Here is a 12,112-nt window from a genome sequence, read left to right as displayed (position 1 = left end):
TGGTATCCCTGGCTGCATCCTGAGATCACATGTGGATCAGCTGGCAGGGTATTTACAGACATTTTTTAATATCTCCTTGCCTCACGCTGCAGTTCCCTCCTTTAGAAGACTACTATTATCCCAATACCCAAGAAAAACAAGGTAACATACTTTAATGACCAGTGTCTCTCATATCTACCATCACAAAGTTCTTCAAGAGGCAGATCATGGCAGGCATCACCTCCAACTTTCCGGACAACCTCACTGCAATTTGCCTACCTATGAAGCAGGTCTGTGGCAGATGCTTTCTCCCTGGCCCTCTACTTACCTGGACAAAAGGCATGTGTCAGACTATTGCTTATTGATTACAGTTCTGCCTTCAGTACTATAATTCCAAGCAAACTTATGCCAAACTCTGGACCCTAGGAGCTGATGCCTCCCTTTGCAGCTGGATCCTTGACTTTTTGCTCAGCAAACTGCAATCAGTAAGGACAGGCAGCAAAACCTCTGCCAAAATTATCTTAAACTCTGGTGTTCCTCAGCCCCCTATGCTGCTCTTTGTAGATGAATGATTGTGTGTCTAGATTCTGCTCTTACCATCTACAAGTTTACAAATAATACTATTATAGTTGGCCACATCTCAAATAATGATAAGTCGAAGTACAGGAAGGAGATCGAGAGCTTAATGACATGATGTCAACAGAAGAGCTGGTCATTGATTTCAGAAGTGGGTGGGGGGAGTGCTTGGTATATATGCTCATGTCTTCATCAACAGTGTTAAGGTTGAGAGCTTCAAGCTCCTAGGTGTCACTAGTAGCCTGACCCAGTCCAATCATGTTGATGTTCACGGCCTAGAAGGCCCACCATCACCTCTACTTCCTCAAGAACCTGAAGGTATTTGACATGTCCCCTTTGACTCATAGCTGTTTTCATTGTTGCACCATAGAGAGCATTCTGCCTGGATGCATGATAGTTTGTTATGGCATCTGGACACAACCACAAGAAACTGCAGAGAATTGTGGACACCTGTTTGACACATTACAGGAGCCAGTCTCTCCTCCAGGAGCTTTGTCTATGGTTCTTGTTGCTTAAAGTCCCCACCCACCCTGGACATTCTCTCTCCTGCCCTCTCCCATTAGGCAGAAGATACAAAAGCCTGAAAGCATATACCTCCAGGCTTCAGGACAGCTTCTGTCCCACTGTTAGAAGACGTTTGAGTGGACCTTTTATATGATAAGATGGAGTCTTGGCTTCACAATGTACTTCATTATACTCTTGCGCTTTATAGTTTACCTGCACTTGAACTTTTTCAGTAGCTTTTACCCTTCGTTCTGCATTGTCGTTTTACCTTATTCTAGCTCAATGTACAGTGTAATGATTTCATCTGTGTAAACAGTATGCAAGATAAGCTTTTGACTGTATCTTATATATGTGACAATAATAAACCAATACCAATCAAAGGTTTATTTGCATTTGAGTACAAGGAACTTCAAGAATGCTTTAGGATAGTAGTCACCAACCTTTTTAAGCCCAAGATCTCCTACCTCAGCCTGAGTGAAAGGCAAGACTGACCTACTAAATCGTTTAGACACACGCATGTGCACCAGGCAGAAGGGACCGGAAGTGGAGCCCCACAACCCCGGAAGCAGTCTCTTTGCAGGCGGCTTTCTGTAGCGGGAATTTTGCTGTGTTACCATTATCTTAATTGGTATTACTTATTTTTATAATGCTCACATTACGACACTTTTAATTCTGTGTTTCATTATTTACTTTTATTTCAACACCAAAAATAAATGAATAAAAATTGACTGTTGCACTCAGTGTGATGACTGGGCCTGAATACTTTCTGCTAGTTCCCTGAAGTTTGGCTAGTAGCTACAGACAGCCAGTCTGAGATAGTCTGTGAAGTGTCTGTCAGCAAGACAGCTCCTGTACTTAGATTTAATAATTTTCATCTGTTCCAGCACGGTGCCCTCGCAAACCTCCTGACAGACTGAATGTTTGAATGGGCAGTTTCCTTTGGTAGACTGAATGTTGAACCTGCAACATTTTTCCAGGTTTTCTGTATTGGCAAATTGTTACTGAGACACTAGTATAAGTTTCAGAGGTATGCAAGCTAATAACACCACTGTTTTTTGTTTCCCAATTTTGTACATTTGGGGAATGTTGTAATTTGAAGGGAGAGAAGTGTTGTAATGTGAGCATTATAAAGATAGGTTGATACCGATTAGGATAATGGTGATGTAGTGGTGCTCCCACTGCGGAGAGCTGTTTGTGGGGAGAGGTTGTTTCCGGGTTGCGGGGTTTTGCTTCCAGTCTTTTCTGCCCGGTGCGCATTTTTCTTTTTTTTTGGGATCTACTGGGAAAGTCTCAAAGATCGACCAGTCAATCACAATCAACTGGTTGGCAACCACTACTTTAGGAAATACACTCGTATCACATTGTATTCTTTATTGGAGAGATAGTGTGGCTATGTTAATGTGCTGAATTAAAGAAGGCCAGGGTTCATATTTATATCCAAACAGCATCCCACGTGAAAAGAATGACAAAGGCTAAAGCAAATGAAGGGTTATAATAATAAAACTTACATTTTATAGTATTGTAGTCAAACTTAATATGTATTGTTGATCAAAGAACCTCAGTCAATTTTGAAATGTGGTGCAATTGGAAGATACTTTCAAGCTGTCAGCAAGATAAATATGACAGTGATACTAGCAGTGCTTAATTTAACTTCTAAATTACTTTTCAATCTTTTGTTTGGAGTCCCAGTGGGATATTTGAAAACAGAATTTCAAAATTCAACTTAGCTTTCTTTGTTTGTGATATGAATAGTCTATCAAAAAATTAATCCGTTAGTTCAATTGATGTTCTCCTTTACTTTGATAATATATTTTACTTTTTACAGGCGATTTCTGCTGCCCGAGTATCTACCTTATGCAGGCATCTTTCATGAGCGAGGACAGCCTGGATTAGCCACTCATTCTTCTGTCAATAGAGCCCTGGCAGGTAAACATTAACTGTGTGGTTTCGGAATCTCATTAGCAGGGAGTTTCTTTGTGTACTCTGTTCATCTAACAAATCAGAATTTAGAGAAATAAGTAACATCTTGCACTGTATGGTACTGATACTGTGTAATAGATGCTCAGATTAAACTGCAAATAATACAACTAATTGTTCAGATTTTCTCTTGTTTAGTTGATCTAATTCAAACCCTTTCATTTGATTTGTTTCTAATACCCTCTTTAATCCTTCAGTTTTGTAACCATTGCCAGCGCTGGAAGTGAAGAGCAGTAAAACTTTTACCCTTTGGTTTGCATATTTCTCAAATTGACTCAAATTCTCTGCAAGGAATTTAACTACTTCCTTCACTGTTCAAATCAACAATGAATCTTTGCAGGTGTGATTTTACCTGTGATTAGCAAAAACTATATGCTGCAAAAATATCAGTCAATTTCTGAGCATCTTGACTATTTTCACTTCGCCTCTACTCCTGTGGGGGCATTGCTCCAGGTTATTTTTGGTGTGATGTGATCTTTTTGGTGTACATGCTCATCTGGAGAGCAGATATGTCCATTAGTTTTCTGAAGACCAGTGTCTCTTGCAGTATCATTTGGTCAGGGAGTCTTCAGCAGGTATTCCAATGACTAATTTCATATTGCTTCATTTAAAAAAAAAATCACTTCTACTTGTGTGTTTTTGTTGTAACAGATGTGTCCAGCCATGCAGCTGTCATAAAGCTTTTGTGTGTATCCATGTGCATATCTATAGCTATATGAGGTAAAAACTGAATTTTATTTCTTTCAGTCAGAAACATTAGTGATTCTGTTTCTGTTGAAATAGTTCTTCCTAAATAAAAGCATTATTGTTTTGCTTCAGTGACGGTCCATAGTTATTTACTGGAACCTGTGACCACTTTTTATTGCAAACAATTCCACATTAAAAGTCAAATTTTTTCCAAGTTGGAGCAGGTCAGCAGTATCAGCATTTCACAATCAAACATCTGGATACTAAGATGTGTCTACTTTTTTGTTTTATTTCTACAATGTTAAAAGATAGTTGTTCTGAACACATCCGTGGAAATTACATTTGGAGGGGATCCAGATGTTTAAGAGTTGTACAGTTTTGAAAGAGGGAATCACTCATCTTAGGTGACAGTTCAGGTGTTCAGTATCTGCCTGAAAAATTCCTTCTGAAGTGCTCTTAAGATTTGTGCTGCCTTATGTAATGAAACTAAAGAATAATTTTTTTCTCAATTCTAGAAGTCATTCACCTTCACTGATTTATAGAAGGCATGTCTCTTCAATTGCTTTGCATTCTGATGCCTAACACGCTGGTTTGTAAAATTAAACCATGACATAGATGTCACTTAACTGCAAGGAGAGTGGCAGCACACACAGAGTTGTAATTAGTTTTTTTTCTGACTAGAGCTTTATAATAAATGTCCAAGCTTGATTGCTTTTAAAATTTTGAATAGAACAAATTAAATATAGAGCACAGTTAATGAACCTCATGCAGTGTGTTGCATGTGTCTTGTTGCTTTGCACGAAATGGGGTTAAAATGTTCATAGCGGTTTTATTTCCTCTGTAATGCTTAGGAAACCTTTTTATGAAAATAGTAATATGAAAACAAAGTTTGTCAGTAATCGAAAATGGCAGTATTCAAAGCACAAATTTGCCTTCATTTCTATGCCCATGAGCTTCAACCAGCAGCTTCTTATTGGACACTTTATCAAATACCTTTTGCTAATATGTATGAATAACTTCCAGAGACATTGCCTTTTCCACTTCAACCAGCACTTCAAAACATATTGTTAAGTAACAGAATGACTGTTTCTATAATGGCAAATATGTTGATAGATGGACAGATGCATATTGATGTTAAAGAATCAAAGTAATGTTCAGATGGACTCCACTGATCTACCTTGTCCATGATCCCTATCTATTATTTTTCCATTTGTCTGCATTAGGCTGATATTCCTCTGTGTCTCCCCTATTGAGATGCCTGTGAAACATTATGAATATATCTATCTCCATTTACCTCTGACAGCTCATCTCAGATATTCACCACACTCTGTGGAAAAAACTTATCCCCAAGAATCTCCTTAGTGTTTCTCCCCAATCACCTTAAACCTGTGACTTCTAGTTCTTAGCTCCCCTGTCTTTGGATGAAAAAGGTTTTGATGATCTGTCATATCTATGCTCCTCATAATTTTATTAACCTTATAAGATCACCATTCAGCCTCGTATATTCCAGTGGGAACAAACCTTGTTTATCCAATCTCTTGTAAATACACCCTTCTGTTCCAGTCAATTCTGGGGACTGTCTCTATTGCTCCTACATGGTTCCAGTCGTGTGGCAACCAGAATTGTTTACTATACTCAAACTCTGTTTCAGCCATTGTTTGGTGCAACTGCAATATAGTGTCCATATTCATGGCAACACGCAAAATGCTGGAGGAATTCAGCAGGCCAGGTCACGTCAATGGAAGAGAATAAGCAGTCAACGTTACAGGCCGAGACCCTTCATCAGGACTCTTGTACTCATGCCTTTTTTACTATCCTGTACATAAGTGTTGCTACTTTCTGGGAGCTAGGGACTTGCTCCACAATGACTCCCTGCACATCAATGCTCCTAAGGTTTTTGTCAGTTACTCCATACAGTATGTCCTACTTGAATTTGGCCTCCCAAAGGTGTATCCACTATGATGTCTTCAAGTTTTATTTAGCATGTCCTCCTTCCTAGTAAAGACAGGCTTCAGAATATCCGTGTACCCCTTTCTTAACTCACCACATTCTTCTCCCTGATGACTATTGATGATGTGTTTATTAAGGATCTTGTTCATTTCCCTTGGCTCTGTTCTTAGAAGGGACCTATTTCTTCCTTAGGGTCCTCTCTTGTTTCTAATATACTTAAAAAGTTTTGGGATTCTCCATAATTCTATATCCTATTGTCATGTAATGGCTTCTTTTTGTCTTACTAATTTAAAATTTCTCCTGTATCCCCTCTAAACTTCATGACACGTTTGATACCAATTTCTGTTACTGATGTATGCTTCCTCATTTTTCCTGATCAAGTATTCAATATCCTTTGTTAACGCCAAGTTTCCTTATGTTACTCTTTTTGTTGCTTACCCCAGAGGGTTGGAACATGATGAATCTGAACTCTAAGATCTAACCTTACTTGCCTCCTATGTATCTAATATTGTTACCACACACCCCTGCCCCCACTTCCAAACAATTGTTTCAAATCTACGTCTTCTAAATATTGTCTTAGACTATTGAAATTGACATTTTCCCACTTTAAGGCCTCATCTTGAGGACCAACCTTATTTTTTTCCCATGACTACCTTGAGGCTTACCGTACTATACTTCTGGTTCCAAAAGAGTTCACGCATTGATACTTGTATCATTTGCGCATCACCATTCCCTTAGGTAAGGTCTGTCACTAGTAGAAGTCACTACGTACTGTTTCAGAAAACACTCTTGAATACATTTTACAAATTCCTCCCCATCTACATTAAGTCCTTTACACTAAGACAATCCTAGTCAATATAGGGAAACTTAAAGTCTTCCATTACTATTCTTGCTTTTACAGCTTTTTGCATTCTTGTTGTTCTGTTCTACCCATATTGCCTCACTGGCTGATCCCTCCAGATATTCTCCTTGAGTACCATCCTATTGTTCTCCCTAAACAGCACTACAATAATACACACACTTTTTCAGCTTTTGTCTTGCCTGGAACTTATATATTGCAGAATATTAAAAGACCAGTTCTACCCTTCCTACAGCAACGTCTCCCTGATTGCATCAGTATCCTGTTCCTTTTAGTGTCGTAGCCAGGGTGGTGGGGGTTAATGAGAATAAGTTCCCATTAACTGTTAAATGCTCTGAATGATGTACATCTCAAATAGCCTTTGACAACCAAGTCCAGCTCCTGGCATTCACGTGTGGCTCAGATACTAAGCCCAGTAGGACTATTGCTCCTGACAGGAGAAGGGGCAAAGGCAGGTTCCTGGTTCCTTATAGCCACTTGCTTCAGACAGATGGAGCTTCTCAGCTGTGGATGGCAGCACATCTAGAAGGAAAACTCTGATCGCAGACCTCTGCTGCCTTGCACCAATACCCACTCACATGGAAGGCTTTGAGAGTAAATCATGAGGGAAAATCCAGAGTTGGAGTCCCAGTGGCAGTCTTATGTTGATGTCAATGCAGACTGGCAACTGCTATATCATTTTTGCTGTTCCTTTGATTTATCAGCTGCATGGAGAGGATAAGCCTGCTGCATGGGCAATATCCATGGTTGACCTCGATCAGTGGAGGGTCTTGTCATACTTGTCCTAATTGTGTACGCTGGTGAATGCTTTTAGCTCATCTGTCATACCTATGAGATTTCCTATATTAAAGAAAATGGGTTTAGTCCTACCAGCCCTCTCATGCTTCTGTTCCTGTTTGTGTATTCTCCTAATTGTTCTGCTTTCTGCATATGAGTCAGTCTTCCCGCTTGCAAGAAAAACTAAATAGTTAATAAACTATTTCAAATGACAGTTCTGATTTTGGGACGTTGTGTTGGAATGGTCAGTGGCTGTGATTGAGATCCAGTTTGAAAGAAGTGACTGAATAGTCACGATGGCTTTAGAGTTTTAATCCATTTCAACTTGGCATGTGCTCAGAAAAAGAATGCAGTGTAGTTTCTTATAGTCGATATTTCCCATGGATGGAACTTCACAAGAAATCCTTGCAAGTAATTTCCTTTGAGAATTGTTGAGTAATTAAAAAGATTTAAGAAAAGATAAAATTGCAAAGGTACTGTTTAATTAACATGTTAATTAATTAATCTTTTAGTCGTTTTGTTATATAGAAATTCAGTGCCAATGTTCTTGAATGGCCTCATGGAGTATTTTGCTTTATTTTCAAATTATAATTGCCTTTGTACGTACACAAAATTATCTCTGCATTCCTCCAGCTTTCATTTCCCAACTTTGACAACTTCATGGCTTATTATCAACCAGTTTGATTATTCTCATGGCGAGGTTTTCAAAAACAGCAATAATATCTTTTGGATTACCTACCTCTCATTTTCTAATTTCTTTAGTTGTTGCTCATCAGTGCTAACAGACCTAACCTATTCACAATTTCAGGCAGGAGAGGATTATGAGGAGAGAGAGGTTTTTATTAAACCATGTAGGGATGTCCTTGTCTTCACTCAGCCTCTCTTGCTCTCTCCCCTTTATCCCTTACACCTGCTGGCTCACCCACTGCTGGTGTATGGCCTCTTGGCAATATTTTTTTTTACAGAACTATTGCTTTCAGTCTGAAGGTTGTGCCCATTAACATCCAATCATCTGTCAGTTTAAATCTCCCTACACTATTCCCATTCTGACATTGTCTTCAGCTTGTTTGCTTATTTCAACAAAGTTTACTATAAGCTCCTGCAAAAACAGCTCATCTTTTGGCTGGCAAAAATATACAGTTGTCTGGATTTTAAATTGGGTTCAGCAATTTCAGATAATTAGCTATTCCATAATTTGGATTTTGCACTTCTAGTTTCTGGCTTGCTTTCTGTGCAATTCCAAATAACTCTTCTTAAACAGATGTTTAATATCTGCAGTATCTTACCATTATGTTTTTGGTATTGACAGGCTTTGATGCCTGTCACCTTGCAGACGAACAGTGTGCAACACAGTAAGACAAATTGAGAAAGAGGAAAAAAAAACATTGATTTTCTTTCCTAAAAGGAAAAAAAAAATAATTCAAATACTGTACTTTTGTGGGTCAGAGTCAGATAAGTGATAAATAATGTTGTGTGGCAATTTGGATAGTTTTTGCAGATTTGCCAATACTTTGAATTTTGTGGGGTCTGCTGTGCATATCATTACTTAATTATCAGAAATCAATTTGAAGTAAATACCTCACCTCTTCTTGCACTTTTTCATTCATTAAAGTGCTTCTGTCTGGTGTGTGCATCATGCTGAATGGGGAGGGGGAAAACTTACATGTTCCTCTCGCTCACAACACAAGCAGCGAATGAACGAGACACGAGGCGAACAATGATCAAACAATGGGTAAAACTTGTAATACCTGTACAGTAGTTGTTACACTGTCTTGTTTAGGGAATAAGGAGGCTCAATAACTGTGGAGGTTGAGGACTGAGGATCTTCAAGCATTGAATGTTGAGATTTCAGAATTACAGCTCCTCTGGGAATGCTGCTGCGGCCTCAACATTAGCCGATGCCGATTCTCCCGTAATCTTTACTTGCTTGATGCTGTAGCGCTTTACATAGCCAGCCAGCCATCCCTTACTAGCCTTAATCTCATTTCTTTCGCTCTCATCAACCCCGTCACAGTAGTGCCCATAGAGACTAAGAGCTTCTTCACATATAATTTGGCCATCGACAAGGATATGCTTCTGTGACATGTCTGTTAGCCACACACTTAATGCTTTCTCAGTCTTCGCAAGCACTTTATCACAAACCAGAGACACCATTTTTGCCATTGTAGGGGCAGTACTAACATTTCCACAAATTTCATGCCACTTTTCAAAAAATCAAATATTTCTACTTTCTCGGTGAGAGATAGTACTTTACACTCCCTTTTAGCCTTTGAGGTATTGCTTTGACCATCTAATTGCTTTTAAGGAGCAATTTTTTCACAGGAACAAAGTAGCGAACGAACGAGACGCAAGGCGAACAATGCTCGAACAACAAGTGCTGCAAGAGCACTTCTGGGTTTTCTTGATTCGCGGTTGGTTGAATTTGCGCGTGCGGAACTCGCAGATAAGGAGGGCTGACTGTACATAGCAACTGGACTTGACTGCAAGCAAAACTGAGACAGTGAAGCTTTCAATGACAGTAGATGGATATTGAGAAAAATGTATTGAGCAGAAAAAGCAACGGGAAAATGGACTGCAATCAGGAGAGTACTACATGTTTCAGACTTGAGTATGGTATCTGACAGGAGGGTTTGGTAGGGACATCATTTCAGTTTTGCATTGTTTATCTTAATTCGACCTTTATATCTTGAATCAGATCATTTGTCATTCAACCTTTGAATTTTTATCCTGATGACGTGTAAAGTTTGCTTACTGCCAACTAACTTGCAGTCCACAAATTAGCTCAGATTAGTGGAAGTATAAAGCAATATTTGAGTGGAAGTGAAAATTCTTTCTTGTTTTTCTTTGGACTAATAATTGATTTTATTTGACAGAATTTTCAATGGCACCAAAACCTGGCCACAAACAGTGAAAGAATCATGACCAAAGAGTCTTTTTCTCTTTGTAATATTGATTGAAGAATCAATGTTGACTTGGACATTGGATATAATTTCCTTGCTGTACTTTAAACAGGACTTCAGAGTCATTTACACTTTCCTGAGAGAGTAGATGGGGCACTGGTCCAAAGAGTTATCTAAGTGATGCCATGAGACAATGCTGTGCTTCAGCACTGCGTTTGAGAATCAACCAATTATTATTCTGCTCAAATCACTTTTCATTAGCAGTATTATTACCACATACTGTCCTTATTCACATTTGTACTGTAGTTAATTGTAGGAATGTATGTGCATGTGTGGAATGCTTTGGTGCTTATCAAATCTGTGAATAGATGCATCTATCCATTGGGCTCTTCTATTGCAAGTTTTTGATAAAACAAATGCTAAATTGGAAGTTTGACTCGATTCTGGTCGCAAAAAAAGTCCAGTTGATTTTGAAAAGGAACAGTTCATAATCTTCCCGTGTCGTCTTCCACTCAAATACACCACAAAAATGCCAGTTTGTTCTCAGTCTTTCATAAGCCTTCCCTGACCATTCCCAGCAAGATCTCTGCATTCACCATCTTGATTTGTGACAATGTGTCTTCCAGCTTCCAGAAGGCCTTGCTGCCCTCCCATACGGTGGAACAATGGGGGAACAGCACCGCGGTCTCAAGTAGACCGAGGTTCTGTCTATGTACAGCCTTGATAGTTTTCTGACAGCCTGTGCTATCAGGAGCCTTTCCTACTGCTTGGAACTGTTACTGATCATCAGATGCACTTTGCATCTGGTGATTTTAATAATTAAAAATAATTAAGTTAATAATTGAATACAAAAGTTTATTGGAAACAATTCAAAGCATTAATATTAATAAAATAAAAGGGAACACTTTCTTACACTTTTTAATATTGGTTAGCAACGACATTAAAGTGAATGGTGCTGTCCCGGAGCAGAAGGCTTAAAGCTGAGCTGTGTGGTGTATCCTCTCCATTGGTTCATAAAATCAGGAACTGCTCATGGCCTTGCTACTGGGTTCAGCAGTAGACTGAGCACCTGATCTGACATGTGCACTGCGGTTCATAACCGCCGGCTGAATTTCAGCAGGATCCGGCTTTTGTTTTGGCTGTTGTTTTTTTATGATATTTATCATTGAGAGTTAAAGGCCCACTAGGGGGTGGTATGTTTACGCCAAATTATTGTTTAAAGAAAAATAATGTGAGTTTTAATATGTTCCATTTTGCAACTACTCATTATATTTAGTATAATAACCTGAATATTACATTATGAAATGCCTGTCAGTTGCTATTCTTTTGCACTTTAACCCTTGCCCACCCACAAGCTTCCTATGACTAAAGGAATAAAGAAATCTGAGCAGGACTCAGCTATTCTAGCCCCTGGCCCCAGAATATGACTGGTGTTCAACCTCAGCACCATTTTCCTATCCTCAATCCATATGCTTTGAATCCTCTCATATCCAGAATTCAATTAATCTCTCTTTGGAATGCAATCAACAACTGAGCCTTCATAGCCCTCTCAGGTTGAGCATTTTCAAGATTCGTCTACCTTTGATTAGAGCAATTTGTCTTGATTTCAGTCCTAAATTGCCAAGCCCTTAGTTTTGACACAGTTTTCTCTCATCGTCAGCTCCTCAGGCAAGGAAAGCATACTCACTGTACCCACCTGTCACACATGCTAAGAACTTTCCCATGTTTCAATAACACTCTCATTCTTCCAAACCCTAAAGGAGAGGCCACACTGATTCTGTCTTCCCTCTTGATACACCCACGGTCCCAGTCTGGTCAATCTTGTATCACTCTTTCTGAAGAAAGGTCAGGTAAAGAAACAAGTGGACCAGGTAGGGTGTCACCTAGACCTATATAATTGTAA

The 12,112-nt window shown here is 39.1% G+C and overlaps 1 protein-coding gene across 4 annotated transcripts in view; it reads left to right on the top strand.

Moving 5' to 3' along the window:
* The window catches only part of LOC132397135 (activating molecule in BECN1-regulated autophagy protein 1-like), a 412,487-nt gene that overhangs the window by 187,355 nt on the left and 213,020 nt on the right, over positions 1–12,112 (top strand). For all 4 annotated transcript variants that reach the window (XM_059975484.1, XM_059975485.1, XM_059975486.1 and 1 more), the window contains one exon: positions 2,885–2,985. In XM_059975484.1, coding sequence (XP_059831467.1) covers positions 2,885–2,985 — 101 coding nt within the window. The remainder of the gene's footprint in view (positions 1–2,884; positions 2,986–12,112) is intronic.

Source organism: Hypanus sabinus, chromosome 7 (assembly GCF_030144855.1).
Source record: "Hypanus sabinus isolate sHypSab1 chromosome 7, sHypSab1.hap1, whole genome shotgun sequence".
Taxonomy (NCBI): domain Eukaryota; kingdom Metazoa; phylum Chordata; class Chondrichthyes; order Myliobatiformes; family Dasyatidae; genus Hypanus; species Hypanus sabinus.
The sequence above is the reverse complement of the archived record's forward strand: the minus strand, read 5'-3'. Positions and strand labels throughout refer to the sequence as shown.